The sequence below is a fragment of the Microtus ochrogaster genome, chromosome 22, assembly GCF_000317375.1.
Source record: "Microtus ochrogaster isolate Prairie Vole_2 chromosome 22, MicOch1.0, whole genome shotgun sequence".
Lineage (NCBI taxonomy): Eukaryota > Metazoa > Chordata > Mammalia > Rodentia > Cricetidae > Microtus > Microtus ochrogaster.
The window spans coordinates 25,362,883-25,379,009 of NC_022023.1; the positions used below are offsets into that span (position 1 = coordinate 25,362,883).

Below are 16,127 nucleotides of genomic sequence, written 5' to 3' on the forward strand. Positions count from 1 at the left end.
AAAAAAGGACACGGCAATTTGGTAATTTACTTTCTTATTTTTCAGACATCTCAGTGTTCTTGGTGATACAGAAAGTGTTGGGGGTGGGGACTATCCCAGACCTAAACACACTAGAGGATTTTCATGTGGATAAATCGTTATCTCTGCCTAGAAATAAGTCACTCCTCACAACTCATACAGTTTTATGGACTCTGACTGCAATCTTGTTATATATATTCTATAACATATACACACAAATATCGCACAGAACAACAACACACATAGAAAATCTGACTAATACACTACTGAAGAAAAATCCCAACCATTCTAAACTCTTCAACACGTGGACTAATAAAACAAGAGAAGTTTGACATAAGTAGCAACCATATGAGTGAGAGAGGGAGCCCGGCAAAGGGAACTGAACCACAGAGCTGCAGCTGCACGCAGCCCTGTCATTATAACAAGTAACTGAGATGAATCAGCATAACGTGAAGGACAGTTAACCGCGCTCACACTTTCAGAGGTTTCAGCCTGTGACCCAGCCGCTCTGCGGCTTCTGGTGATGATGTGATGGGTAACGGTGAGTGTGTCCCGATAGCTAGAAGTGAGGAGAATCAGGGATGAGCTGGATTCCCAGCCTCACTGCCTAGAGATTCTACCACTGGACAATAGTACCATAGACTGGGGACCAAGCCTTTAACACCCTGGGGTCTTGGGAGGACATGTGGACAAAGTAACCAAACCCTAGAAAATAGGGAGCTTACTGAAGTTAAACAGTAAAAGGAAAGGTGTTAGCTCAGGGACCCCAAAGCCAAATTCTCTGCATGAAGGAGATTTGCTTGCCCCAGAGGGACAGAGGGCAGGGATAGGATATAAACACAGGAGATAGAGGACAAAGGGACAAGGGGGAAGGGGTAGGGGTGTTTCCCAGAGGGACAAAGGGCTGCCTATAGATAGAAGGGGACAGAGGTGGCACACAGGCAAATGACCACTATAAGGGTATAGGAGGGAGCCTTGTGTTAGGATGAGGTATTTAATTTGAATTAGGTATGTTAATTAGGTGAGCCAAAGGGGACTTTTGATTGCTGGACCTCAAATACTTTGATAGTTGGACCTTGGTAGTTAGCCTCAGGAGGAGGAAGTGGCCAAGTAAGGGAGCAGAACCTGGGGCTAGCTACAGGAATGTAATCTCATGGATTTTAGCAAGGCAGAGGGTACAGGGGAGAAGGGCAAAGCCTGCCAGAGCCATGCTTGCCTTGGTCAAGCCGCCGGGGTCCCCTTAAACAGTCCACGGACTTAGTAGAAAATAGTATATCCACTCAGTGTTTGGGTTCTTCCAGCCTGAGCAGGCCCGGGGACGAGACCTGAAGTCCGTTTGAATGGTCAGAAACTGAGTGAAGCTCCCTGCCCAGAGCCAACCTGGCGCTTCTAAGATGTCTCCCCTGCTGCTCATTCCTGAGGCCTCATCCTCTGAGCTATCTCAACCACAATGTTTGTGTGTGACAGAAGAACACACATGTGGAAACTATAACCTGCAAAGTTGATATTGCCTGGATACATGCTTTACACTAGTTTGGCATTAAACAAATCTTTAAGAGCAAACACGAAAGAAAACAAATAGAGCCAGAGCGATGGTCTACATGTTGAGTGCCCCTCACATTCATGGTAAAATTCTAACCTCTAAGGTGATAGCATCTCCAGGGAATCTTTTAAAGGTGATGTCATGAGGATGGGACTTGTGCCACTGTGAGTCAGATGGACAGTTGTCTTGACCCTACGTGGAGAGCCAGGGGAACACAGCTGTCTGTGGACCAGAGGCAGCTCCACCTTGACCTTGAGCGTCCCAATTTCCAGGATTTTGGAAAACAATTATAAGCCACCTAATCTATGGTGTTGCTGGAGCGGATGAACTCAGCCAAAGGCCTCTACAATGGAAATGAGTATAACCGCACAGGTCTGAGTGGAGGCTTTTAGCCTTTCCACCCTCAGAGGGCAAAGGATATTCGAGACACAGGTTCAATACAGTGATGAACACGCTCACTAAAATGAAAAGCTTCCGGATATTAAGCAGTTGCGTGCCCATTTTCATAGTTGTAGCTCTGGGCTTCTCTCATGCCAGCTGAAAAACACATGCATCAGAAGTAGCAGGCAGCCAAGATGGACACTGAGCAGACAGAGACACAATGGGAATGGACAGACTGACCCGAAGACACAGAAACCTCGGATCGTGTGCTGATAAGCGGTCCTGTGTAGCGCGAGCTCTGAGAACACGGCTGAAATTTGCAGCAGGAGTCTTGGGTGCTGAGAAACAATCCAAGCACATTCCTCCCTCCCATGAGATCTTCAGAAAGGGCAGAGGTCAACACCTGGGGAAAGAGTCTTCCAGATAGAAACAACGGCAGAAAACTTGGGTCTGGGAACAAGCCATGGTCATCTGCAAGGTCCCTGCCACTTTCTCCTGGGCATGTCCCATTCCAGGCTCTTTAGGGGGATCAACAATAGCTGATCTGAACATCCCTAACTTTTTCCCAGAGCAGCAGGTGTATCCACGTTTTATGGGAGAAGGTTCTCCCAGATGGAAGACATCATCTCATTGCTGATGCCTCAAACAAAGTATGGACCCTGACACTCACTTTGATAATCTGATGACAGTGTGGGGGGTGGTGCGGCATTTACTTTATAGATAAAAGCTTAACACGAACATTCCAAGTCTGATGAGACTGGGGTTTCCTGGAGTGGAGGATATGTGATATTTTGATATTCTAGCTAATTGGGAACCGGTAAAAGAGTGTGGACCAATCCTTTGAGAGTAAAACAGAACTGGTTGGATGGGCAGGCCTGGTGGTATATGACAGTAACCCTAGCACTTCCTGTCCTTGGTCTGTTCCTGGAAGGTCTCTTAGCCGAAGGAGAAAAATAAGGCTAGGGAACAGAATGTCCCTGATGGCAGGTGTCACAGGCAAGCTGACCCTGTCTGTAATGACATGCCAGGACCCTTGTTTCACGGCACAAAGGGGGTCTCAGGTATCGACACTGACATTATCCCTGTCTGTAAACCTAAAATCATTTTATCTGTATCTGGGATAAAGGGAAACTCTTTTATTGCAAGAACCTGACTTACTCCCTCACCTTTCCACGGCCCTAAGTGAACTGCAAACCATGGTTATGTGGCTGGTCTTTGAGGAGAGAGAGCATAGCATGCTAGTCCACAGCAGAGGAGTCGTATCCTGACAGAGAATGTTTTCCAGGGCCAGAAGGGAGAGCACGGGCTCCCCAGACTCATCTTGAACAAGCAATAAGAGAGTCTCCAGAGAGACAGGAAGCCATGGCCTCTGGACAGGAAGTCATCTCCCAGCGTGTTCCTGTGTTCTGTGGTTGGGTATGACTTCACAGAGAACCAGCAGGCAGCTCAGTGTTCTTGCACATGGCCGTCCTTAACTTTAAAAAGCACTTCTAGAATCCTCTGCAACCTGATGCCAGGAGCCTGGGCAAAGATGAAGTCATACCCTGAAACGTGGGAGCATGACTCAGCGGGTAAATCTGAGTCCTGACGGCAAAGGTGAGCCAGGACCATAAATCTCCTGCCATTCCCACCACAGCCGAGGGTTTGGGTTGTCTGTGAGCTCCAGCAGAGGGAGGGAGTGATGCTCTGGACAGAGATTTTGACTGGCCCTACAGAGGGGACTTTGAAGCCAGGTAGACTTGAGTGGAGAGGTTCGTACACAGACAAGAGACAAAACTTTGTTCCAAGAGCCAGAAATTAGAGGGCTGCAGAGAGGTCCATTGATGTTGGGAAGCTTAAAAAACTGTGTGTGTGTGTGTGTGTGTGTGCGCGCGCACGCGCGTGCATTTATTTGTATGTGGGTATATCGCTGCCATGCATTTTTACCATTTGTGTCCCTGTGATCAAACTCAGACAATGGTGGTAACCAAATTCAGGCTTGGTGGTAAGCACTCATACCCTCTGAGAAGTCTCCCTGGCTCTGGTTAGGAACTTCTAATTAAAATAAATTCCAGTTCACCTGGGCTTCATTTGCCTGAGGCTATTCTGAGGCAGGAGGAGGGGTGAGGAGGGCTCCCCCGGACAATGTGGCAATTATCTTTTGTAACAGTCTCAGAAAGTAATCTTTACACTAACTGCAAAGGCTTTAAGGACTCCAAGAAATTTAAAAAGAGGACTTCTCTAATCCTAGCCTGACCTTCACCCAGCAGACTGATCCACTGAGATCATGATGGGCACTTCTACCCCGAGCTACCCATCTAATGGGGCCATAGCGGGGTTGGGGGAAAGGCCTGAGGACTGCCCCCTTACTTCTCTCACACATCTGACCCCACACAGTGGGAGGCTGGGCTGTTAAACTTGCTGTACAATCTGAGGAAGTTCATCTGTTTGGCTGAGGGCAGATATATATCAGAAAACATGGCGGCTACATGGGCACCATGCCAGAAGAAGCTTGCAGGCCATAAAGGTGCCGAGTGTCTTCACGGAGCTCGACAAGGGGCTCAGACACCATGGGACCTGCTTGTGTTGGGGTTTCTCACTACTCAGAGCTGTCCAGACTCCCCATTTCCACCCCTCCACCACATCGAGTGCCATGCAGAGCCACACCAACAGAGGTTAGGCATTTTGCAAACTTAGATCTCCAGTCCCTGAGTTTAGGGAAGGGTATGTATTCTCCACAGAGATGCCTTAATAAAAAACCTTTTTCAAAAGCATCAAAAGCATCTGTGTATAAATAGCACATTTTTTGGAGACGCTCTGAACACAAATTAGATGCTGGTGACTAAAAGGGTGACCCAGGCCTTGTGAACGTGACCATCACAGGCTGTGCATTTGGCCAGCCCAGAAATGGCACAAAGGAGCCACACGCCTCACTCCAGACATACAGGAAAGAAGGCAACGGGCCAGGTAGGGTTCCTGAGGTTTCTGCTCCAGGCTGGGTTCTTCTCTAGGTAAAAAGGTCCAGGCATCTAGGCTTGGGTGAGTAACAGACCACCCTTTCCTTCCACTGGCCCCAAGAGTGCCGATAGAACAGCCCCTACCTGTGCCCTCAGGCTGGGTTACTTGTATTGCTAGCACTAGGGATGCGACATTCAGTGTGACCACCTCTCTGGGTGGAGGGTATGGGAAGGAGGCAGTGTGTAGTCTCCATTCTAAAGCCTTGGCTGCCTTTAATTTGCTGAATGACCTTGCACTCCAGTTCTCTAGATTGAGGGTGACTTCCGGAAGTTTCTGAAAGGGGAATCCTTCAGTGTTGGCAAAACAAACAAACAAACAAGCCAGTAAGAAGCTCCTTTTCCTTCTCTTGGCCACATCCGTTTCTCCCTTGCTTCCCAAGGGGCTCAGAGCAGGTGTGGGAAGACACCTGCTTATGTTGCTCACAGGCAGGCAAGTGCAGGTTGGTCGGCATTCTTATAAGCTATGAGCCCTGAGTAGAGCGGTGGGGGTGAGGAAGGTTCTCTCAGAGCACACAGGGCTCTGGGTATGGGAGGACTGAGGAGGAAAAGGAGATCAAGAGCGGCAACATCAGAATGAAGGGACATAGAAAGTCACCAGAGGTGGTGTCTCTCGATTCCTGCCAGTAGGACTATACCACACCACAGCTCCACCATGGCGGCCTCAGGGGAAGGGCTGGAGGAAGCAGCTGAGGAGGGCCTCCGAAGGTGAAGGCTTAGGACAGTGGCTGCTCCCTGGGGCTGTGTTACCTGCCAGGAGCCCCCAGGCTCCAACAGCAACAAATGCCTGGGGCCACCTGACTTCTGGTCTCTCAGGACACTCAAGGTTCAAGGAGCAGAGGAAGGGTGGGGTGTGCCCATGGCAAGCAGAGCAGAGAGGACACAGGAGGAGGAGTTGCGGAGAAGGGGGGGCGTGGAAGGTCAAGGAGACCAGTAATTACTTTAAAAGAGAAAAAGCTTCAGAAACACCTTTTTAAAAAAAATTCTACCTATGCAAAATGTAGGGAGAGGCTAGGACCAGTGGGGGACGGGAAATATATGTATTTGTATAGAAGAAATTGTACACAGGGAATCCAGTTACTCAGAAATCCCTGTCCCTAGGCTCCAACAGAACTCCTTAGCCTGCTGGCGCCCAGGACCACATGGGGCCATTTCCAAACAAGGCTGCCTGCACGGAGCAGGCCCTGAAGCACGAAGGTTTACACTGAAATGTACTTGGCTGGGGACCATTTCATCTTAATATCCTTAAGGAGAAGCGTTATAAACACAAGGCCAAGGCCCTGGACACTTAGAAGGGTTGGGAGAGCTGTTAATACCAAGTTTGTCTATGGCTGCTCTGGGAAGCTGGCCAGGCCCAGGTTAGTGACATTCCACCAGCCTGAATTGGGAATCTTCACGCAAGCACAAGCCTCCCAGACTTCTAGGGCAGTTTTGTCTGCGCGAGGAATGCAGGATGGCGCGGAGCAAAGGCACCAGCTCCAGCATGTGGCCTGAAACCCTTACGTCTGGGCCAGTGGCATCGCTTTTTAGCAGACAGTGCCTTCAAAGGACATCCAGTAGAAAGCAGAAGCAGACAGGCAAGACGGGAAAATCCTCAAATGGGAAATTAGGCTTTTTAAAGATTCTGTTGTTACGTTTTTTTTTTTTTTCTCCAAAAGCAAAAGCAAAGCCAAAAGTCTATGTGAGGTACAAACAGGTTTAAATATAAAAGATAAAAGGCCAGATTGCCCCGTGATACTCTGAAAGACATGCACGTTTGTTTCTGGAGGATCTGTCTAGGACTCGGGGGGCCAGAAGTGATCACAGTCCAGGTCAGAAAGTCCTGGGTGGGTGAGAGCAGGGGCAGGGAGGGGTGGAGACTGGGATAGCCGCTCTGTAAGTTCCCAGTAGTCCTCCTCCCTTTTTCCTGCAGGGGGCAGCAGAGGCCTGGACAGTCCTCAGCCCTGGGTGGGAGTCTCACAGCCTTGGGTGGGAGTCTCACAGCCTTGGCTTGGTGGCTTCCTCTATGAGAGGGGACATCAGAGAGATAACAGGCACGCGGGGGACTGTGCTTGCTTGGTCTCCAGCTGTATTCCCTGCCTTCCGTGTCTGTCCTGTTCCTGCTTTCAGAGAGAAGTTGAATCCCTGGGCCCCCGTCAGGCTGTTCTTGTTCGGCCCGTGCACAGCACACTTGCAGGCACAAGCTACGACAAAGCCTGGGTCTCCATGCGCTGGCGAGGCCACTTGGTTTCCAGTCTTGTCTTCATCTGCCACCGAGGGAACAAAGGCTCTGACAACAGCAGGCTTCAACAGTTGGAATAATTGTAGGGGGCGGGGTGGTTCCTCCGCCCAGGTACTCATTTCTGATTTACTTGGGCCATGGAAGAGTTTGTTTGCTTTACACAGCTCTTTTGAGGTCCACACTGCTACCGGACAACAGGCGTGGCATGTCCTTCTACCCCATGGGCTTCTCTGCCAGCATCCTCACTTAGCATGTCCTTAGCTTAGCTTTAGTAGCCAAATTGCCCATCAAATCACCACTGTTATCATCAGGGTGATAGCGGTCCTCTGATTGGCAGGTGCTGAATCTGAAAGGGACCAATCAAGGAGCAGCCCTCAGGCTCATCTGGACTTGGTGCAGAAAGAGGGACAGAGACAGACAGGAAGAGCTTCTCCCGACCGAGAGAACGTTCTGGTAGGAAGAACTGGCTGTGGGAGCATCTTTGAAACGCTGGAGGTGACGGGTTGTGCTTCTAGGGCTGTGGAAGGTACTGACAACAGTCGGAGAAAGCGCAGTGGCTGCACACAGTTCTCACGCTGCTGCAGCTGCCACTGCTATTTCCTGTGTCCTGGAGTCACTTCTCCCTGTCCTGTCTCCAGCCCCGCCCGCTCTCCAGCCATTCCCCTCCTCATACACCTCGCGGAGCTCTTTGGATGCCCATCAGGAAGTGTTCTCTCTGGTCAGCCACAGGGGCTAAGGGTAGACCTTGTGCAGGCTTCTGGGTCCTGGCCCTTCCCAGAGGCTCTCTACATCCTTGTCTTTAGGCTGCCCTCACTCATTCAAGGCCCTATGTTTGCTCCAGACTCCACAGACTCTTGCACGGAGGTAGGGAAAGAAAGGAGGAAGGTACAGGGCCAGTTCTTACGTATAACAAATGATAAAAAAGCATCTGGGGATGACGCTCTGGGCGCAGACCTTGATATTCAATGGCTTGGAAAAAAAAATCACGTTTTCTATTGACTAAGAATCTTCATCTAAAACTGGAGCTAAGTAAAGCAAGGCCAGTGTGTCCGACGCCAGGATGAGTCATTTAGTACACACATCGTCTGTACCATGGAGGTGCTCCTATCACCCCCACTTTGTAAGGGAGGCAAACCCAGCTATATATATATGTGTGTGTGTGTGTGTGTGTGTGTGTGTGTGTGTGTGTGTGTGTGTGTATAAACAAAACACACACACACACACACACAAACAACTCAATTTGGATTATCACCGATTCTATGAAGGGCAAAGCAGATGGGTCTAACTGCGCTTTGGAACGATGCCCTCTCTGTGCATCATCTCCGTTGGCCATCATTTACTCCCTATAGTCAACAAGAGAGTCCACTGTGTATTGGGTGGGGCTCAGAACCGGAATAGTCTCCAGGCAAAAGGACCGTTTTTAGCCTTTGCCTCTTTCAGCTGTTAGTTAGGGTCATCTCTCAGAAGAGACCATTGTCTTCCTCTACCTCTACCCGTTTTAAATGCTCAGAACCTACCAGTTGTCTTAACTCAGGAACAACCAAGATGTGTCCTCACCTTAAGGTTTTGGTGGCTGAATTTCCCATCGAATTGCCACTATTGTTACCAAGATGACAGGTGTTTCAGGTGTCCTCTGATTGGTAGGTGCCCAAATCTGAAAGGGGTCTAACAGAGAGCAGCTCCTGTGCCCACCTGGAATTTGTCAGTTTGGTGTAGAGCAATGAAGAGAGAGAGAGAGAGAGAGAGAGAGAGAGAGAGAAGCAGATACCGCAGGAAACAGCTCTGACAGAAGTGACAACTGAAAGCAGGTGCCGGTGCTCTCAAAGCTGCTGTTGACACCTTTAACCTGAAGCCCGTAGAAGCAGGGCATGACCTCCAGTTTTACAGAAACACTCCCACAGCAAGTTCTTCTCACCTTATGACAAACGTCCGCCAGAAGCTACAGGTCTGGACCCATGGTGGTTCACCTTGTACTTATGAGACTGAGGCAGGAGGACTGCCTTGACTGAGTTTGAAGTCAACCTAGGCTACAGAGTAAAACTTTGTTTCAAAAAAATACATATCAGCTGGGTGGTGGTGGCGCACACTTTTAATCCCAGCATTCTGGGAGGCAGAGACAAGTGGATCTCTGTGAGTTCAAGGCCAGCCTGGTCTACAGAGTGAGTTCCAGGACAGGCTCCAAACCTACATAGGGAAACCCAGTCTAGAAGAAACAAAAACAAAACCATATCAAAAAAGTGTTAAGTTCTTTGGAACCATAAATGTAAAAGTGGTTAAGGTAGGAAACCTTATATATTTTGAAAAAGAGATTAAAAATCAAACAGAATAAAGGAAGCCTTGGACCCCAAATTTCTGTCTTTCATGTTGTGCACAGATGAGGAAAACTATGAGCCGTGGCAACTTCCTTATAGAACCGCAGGGCTACCCGGGATCAAAGCTGCCCCTACACTCACTTTAACCTTAAACAAATTTTTTAATATTTAAACATTTGAGGTAGTTACCATCAACCAGCAATTGGAGGTTTCACCTGAACATCCAAAATGTCTTCCTTCTCTGGACAATAAAAGCTGCCTGCCACGTGCAGCCATGTTGCTAGAGCCACACAGCGAAGCAGAGGCTCCTTTAGCTTGCAGTGGTCCTCACTGCTCTGTGTAGTCTCTCATTCTATAGTCAACGGCCGTCTGCCACCTGCTTAAGTTTCCCTTAACTATCTGATACGTTCACACTGTCTAGACATTAGATTACTGTAGATATTGGGGTCCATATAGATATCTGGGTTGTGTGAGATGTATATTTTCAATGTTTGATTGAGAGCGACAGAAGTTTCTTTCTCTCTCCCATTAATGGAGTGTAAGACAACAAAAAGCTGTCTTAAGTCTGGGGCTCTTTGACGGTTTTGAAGGCGCATTGGACTACCTCGGGTAGATAGGATGTTCAAAGCGCGGGGTGAGGGGTGGGACTAGCAATTCACTTGGCTCTTCCTTCCATCTCTGCTCGGGCTCTTCCAGGTCTGCTGGGTAAACCAGGCGGGTGGAAAGAAGAGGGTAACCTATGGAACCCTGCACCAGCTCCTGCACAGACCAAGTCCCTGCGTGTCTACTATCTTTTTGGACCAGGTTGCTCCTTGGGGCTTCCCCTTCACCTCCGAAGTCGGGCCTGTTACCCTGACTCCTGCTTCCTGAACTGACTCCACACTCTTCCAACACTGACTTCTGTCATCCTGGAATCAATGTTAGTCACGATGATTTCTATCTGATATCTTGAAATATACCTGTATTCTGTGTAGGCTACACACCATTTCTGAATAGCTTGGTCCCACCAAAATCACTAGAATGTGTTTCCTGTCGTGCACAGGAGGCCAGGATGGTGGAGCAGAGAATCCCCAAATCCCATGTTCTAACTCTCCTGCCAAGATAAGAAACTGCATACTGAATGGCAGCTTCCTTCTGAAATCCTGACACTGTGTACATTTTACCCAGGCTGAAAGCCCTGCCAAGTGAGCTCGGAGTTCAGAGCTGTCGCCCTATAGCTCAACAGCCCCTATTGCTCAACAGTAGCCGCCTTGGAAAAGCAGAGATGTCCCTATCGGCTGCCTGTGCATGATTTCCCATTGTTTATAGTGGTGTTTTGGATGAAGGGTGACCCTCTGAAAGGTTAAAGGACAGATAGAGGAAAGCCCAGGGAAGCTGCACAGCAGCTGAGCCACAGGGCAGAGGGTTCACGCCACAGCCTCACCCACCAGTGACACACGCCCAAGCCGCTTGTGTAGGAGAGAGAGGGTCTGTTCTCACCGTAGTGCTCGTGCCTTCCAGAAGCAACAGCAGCCCGGGCAATAAAGTGTGCAGAGTCTGCAGCCTCCTCTGGGGAGGGATTTTTACTCAGGACGATGAGATGTGCCTGTCACCACAGAGAGAAAGAAACAAGGTGTTTACTTGCTTGGCAGCAGCAATGGGAAACCATCCTAGCAGTGATAAGCAGGAAGCCAAGGAACTTTCCAGCATGCTGGAAGGGATGATTGATGAAGAAATGCAATTGACTTTTGGGAATTTGAAACGCATTGGGTGGAGGCCAGAACCCTGGGTGCAGAATTCACTTGGCTGGAAAACGCAGCTGGAGGCAATCTCCGAAATAAATCCTTTAAAAGCTTATGGTCATTTGACTCAGCAAAGATGACCAAGGTGTGGGGGTGGGGGAGGGGAGGAGAGGTCTCAAGAATCTCAAGAAGTGAAAATTTCTATTGAGTTGCACAGGAAGCAGGCAAGCCCAGCTCCTGGCCTATTGCTCAGCCACAGTGTTGATCCTCCTGCAGAGGGGCAGCTTGCTCTCAGAACCCCAAGCTCCCCTGACTGCACCCTCTGCAAGAGGCCCACGGGGAGCTGCTCAGTTCCTTCGTAATAAAGTTAATTTTAAAACCGCTCAATAGAAAAAATGGTATTGTATAAACACAATAAAAAAATCTTTTCAAATAAAATATCAAATATAACCCTTCAAAGAAAACGTTACTAATCATCTCTCTGTCGACATTTCAAATCGGAAAAAAATAAAACTGGGCCAGAGAGATTGCTCAGTGGTTAAGAGCACATACTGTTCTTGCAGAGGACCAGAGTTTGATTCCCAGCACAGACATCAGGCAGCTCACAGGTGATCTCACACATAGACACACACACTTATGTAGGAAGGAGAGCAAAAATCTGTTCTCACCCTTGTGTTTTGCACAGAGATGCGTACACACACAAATAAGTAACAATTAAAATTTAAAAAGACCGTGAGAAATATGTTTACATCCCTCCAATAATCACTTGAAGAATGCCTACTGGGCGAGCTGCAGACAGTCATGGGAAGCTGGGCTAAATGATCTGATATGATGTGCTCATTCAGGACGGTGGGCAGCTTGGGGCTACTGCCAAAGAGCGCAGGCTCGTTACTTTTCTTACTTTTTTTTTAAGATTTATTTATTTATTATGTATACAACATTCTGCCTCCATGTATGCTCACATGCCAGAGGAGGGCGCCAAATCTCATTACAGATGGTTGTGAGCCACCATGTGGTTGCTGGGAATTGAACTCAGGACCTCTGGAAGAGCAGCCAGTGCTCTTAACCACTGAGCCATCCCTCCAGCCCACTTTTCTTACTCTTATGAGAAAATAACGGACACAAACAGCTTACCCTAGCTCATGGGACAGTGGATATGTCACGATGGGAGGGATGGTGACAGGAGCACCAGCCTATTGGTCACCCTGTGCTTCCGTTATGAAGAAAGAAGGGTGCTGGTACTCCTCAGGCTTTCTCCTTTCCCCTTTTTCTCGGCCTGGGACCCTACTGGGTGGGAGGAGTCAACCACTTGAGGATGGGTCTCCTGCTCTCTCCGTTTCCTCTCTGGAGACATGAGACCCCCCTCATAGACATGCCCAGAGGTGTATCTGTTAGGACTCTAAATCCAGCCATCTTAGCAATGAAGATTAAACCCCATGGAGCAACACAGAGAGGAAAACACTAGGCTGGGCAGGCAGAATGTGACAACAAGCACTAAGATTTAAGCTGTACTTTAGTTCTCATTTGCAATGTAACACTTACTTTGAGGATACTTTCTATGATCTTCAATTTACGTAGGCAAACTGAGAGTGCTGACTGGGTCTGGAATATTCCCCAGAGGTGCCTGTGTTAAAGGAGGGCTTCCCAGCTAGGTGCTCTGAGATGTGCTGGAACTGTTAAAGAAGCGGGGCCTGGTGGGAGATTTGGGGCCATTAGAAGTGTGTTCTGAGAGAGGATTATGGGACTCTAGGGTCTTCCTTGGTTTTTCTGGCCACCATGAAGTGAGCATTCAACCTTCAAAACGGTGACCCACAGAAACTTGTCTTCCTATTTGGGTGGGCAGTCTTCAGTGTGGGTTACAATACTGGAACATTGACAGGGTAAATGGTCCAGATATCTCAAGGTAAAGAGTGGAGGTAAGCTCTGGCTTTCATATGCAGGCTTCAAATTCTGCTTTTGTACCATGTCCTGAATGTTGCTATTCATCCATCAGCCACGGTGTGAGACAAGGCCAACTGATGCCAGCACATGGGCAGGAGCAATGGTTTAAGAGAGGAAGTCATCCCAGTAGGGTCTTCTGGTCTGCACCAAGGAGCACTCCCATCTCTGAATGTGTCTCCAAGCTTACAGTCAAGGAGAGGTAGTATTGCAACGCTATGCTGCCTCATTTGTTAAAATCCGAGCAGCCAGAGCTTGGGCTTGCTTGCCCCAGCCACCCCTGCTGGCATTGTTGGAAGACTCAGAGTTCTTAAGCAGAAAGGCTTGGATATAAAACAACCTTGCTCACTACTAGAATTCTTGTGAAAGAATTGAACAAGGGAACTGAGGAAGCCCCAGAGCAGTCACTAGTTTCAAATTGGCACCAAAAAAACTGTTCTTAAACTCTGATTTGCAATACTGAAATAATAGCAATTTCAAAACACAGTTTCATGGACTGCCATTCAGACCACAGGGCTGAAGGGTAGGATCAAGTTATCAAGGGTTTGGTGTTTGCAGAAAGAAAAGAAAGAGTAAAACTGCCCCCCAAAGAAAAACACTATGTGGGCAGACTGTACGTCCTCCTGGCTATTCACCCCCATGGCCCACTACTGGAGAGGCCACTGCAGGATGCTCAGGAAGGCTTTCCAGGGCTCTTTACAGAGATTCAACACACCAACATATGCTGTTTCTGACTGAATAAAACTCAAATTGCCAAGGTTTTCTGTTTCCTCTCTATTGCCATCACAATGCAGGGAAAGGTAATAAATTTGCCCATCACAATTATTTTCAAATGAATAATTACATGTTCTGAAAGGATCACAAGTTGCTTCTTGCCTGGAGGCTGAAAGTGACACCTTCCAGTAGCAAAAGAACAACAACACTAAACACCCATTTACAATAGCAAGAAAATGGGTCCCAAAGGCTCAAGGCACTGGTTCTCAACCTCGTGATGCAGTGACCCTTTAATACAGTTCCTCAAGTTGTGGTGACCCCCAACCATAAAATTATCTTCTTTACTACTTCATAACTGTAATCTTTCTACTGTTGTGAATCACAATGTAAATATATGATACTCAGGATATCTGATACATGACCTCTGTGACGGGGTCTTTCGACCTCACTGGGGTGGCGGGCCACAGGTTGAAAACCATTGGTTTAGGGGCTCTGAATTCATCACACGATTGTTCTGACCGCAACGCTTTCCTGCATGAGAGGCTGATACTATACAAGCAAACACTGATCATATATTTCATAAATTCAGTTTCTGATCGGATTTATTACTTAGTGTTCAGGAAGCTCTTTAAAATCACATGCGGGAGGGAGGGAGGGGTGGTGCAGAACACCCAGGGTGTTTAAAATGTGTCAAATTAGCATCTCATTTATTCAGTAAAAATTCCATTCATTTTGGCTTCGTTTAATTTATTCCTATTTGGCTCAGTGTTATTTTAATTTTGAAGTGCTTTCTACTTGCCAGATATTGTGCTAACACTAGTTCACACACAAAAATATCAAGCTGGTTTCAGTTCGAAAGGAGATCACAGATGAGCCACAAAAATGTGGGGTGCCTGGATTGTGGAATCATACAGACGCATCTTACTATGTTTTTGCACTTAGCTAACTTCCTCTCTGTGTCCCAACTTTTATAATTTTTAATGGATATTGAAGGCATCTGTGTACAGGTTAACCAATAGAATGATCTTGTGCTCGGGTGTCCAGTCCCAAGGCCAAGGTCTTTACTATTTACAACAGAAGAACAAAGAAGGGACATTCTCTGTGAGTGGAAAGATGAGTGGTAAGTAAAGACCAGCGATTCTCAGCACTCTGGTGACCTGTAGGAGGACCCAGGGTGACCACCCTACTCTCCTTCCATGCCCCGTTGACTTACAGGGAGGACCCAGGGAGTCCTCCCTACTCTCCTTCCATGGTCCAGACTCTGTGACTGTCAGTCAGAGAACTGTGAACCCATACTGCCTCCTCTCTGGGATGCAGGGCAGGACTAAACAGTACAGACAACATAGAATGAACTAGAAGGAACACATTAAAGCAACAAATGTCCCAACGCACGTTGACAGACACACTTTCCTCTCCGTGCTATCTTGCTCGACTGCCCAGGTTCTGTTTGCGCCCTTGAAGGCAGCATTAGTTGCTCACTGTAGGTTCAGGAGCTGTGGCTCTACCGCATCGAGACAGCTTCTAGTGCTCTGCTCAGCTGCCCTGCGTGCCCTCCGCGTGTCCACCCTCTATCACGAAACCCTCACATCCACAGACGCTTAATCTGAGACGGTGAAAATGGGGATCCTTCTACGTATCCATTAGTAGGGAAGCGGATGTAGTTTGGTTTATTTGTACAATAATTTATCTCTGTGGATATATATTAACCTGGCCACAGGTCGGAAACACAAAAAAGGCAACTTGGAAAGAAATGAAGACATCCAAGTCCCAGTGATCCTCAGCCCGCTTTTCCTCAAGGACCCCTTCTTATTCTGCACAATACCATCCATGGGAGTGGCACTTCTCCCGCGAAGCTGGTGGAGCAGCCTGGACGCCTACTCCCCTGCACCCCCAACCCTCCCCCTTCCTCTTCCACCTGGCTGCCGCAGAAGGGCCTCCACGGGACATGAAGGTGACAAGGCCTGAGAAGGACAGGAACACAAAAAGCAACTGACAAGGCTGGTGGTTTTGCAGTCCTGTTGAACTGGAGCACAGCTGCAACTTTAGAACAATGCTAAGTAAAGGAGCGCATCCACAGCCCTGCTGCTGAGTGAGAGCACTGGAGGGCGAGGAAGTGGCGACCATGACGAGACACGAGTCCCGCTCGCCTCTACTGGTTTCCACAGAGCTCAGGCATTGGACCCCACTGGTACTCTATAGGGGCCATCACAGCAACTCCTTCATCTCATTATTCATTAACATCCCCAGGTAGGGCTCCCCCTTATGTCTTCTGTCTATCTGTCCGTC

The 16,127-nt window shown here is 48.3% G+C and overlaps 1 protein-coding gene across 1 annotated transcript in view; it reads right to left on the reverse strand.

Annotated features, from left to right (window-relative positions):
- The window catches only part of Ttc23 (tetratricopeptide repeat domain 23), a 65,117-nt gene that overhangs the window by 15,723 nt on the left and 33,267 nt on the right, over positions 1 to 16,127 (reverse strand). The window contains exons 7-8 of the mRNA XM_026784432.1: positions 10,892 to 11,053; positions 8,925 to 9,002 (exon numbers count right to left, since the gene is read on the reverse strand). Of these exons, the coding sequence (XP_026640233.1) occupies positions 8,925 to 9,002; positions 10,892 to 11,053 (240 nt within the window). The remainder of the gene's footprint in view (positions 1 to 8,924; positions 9,003 to 10,891; positions 11,054 to 16,127) is intronic.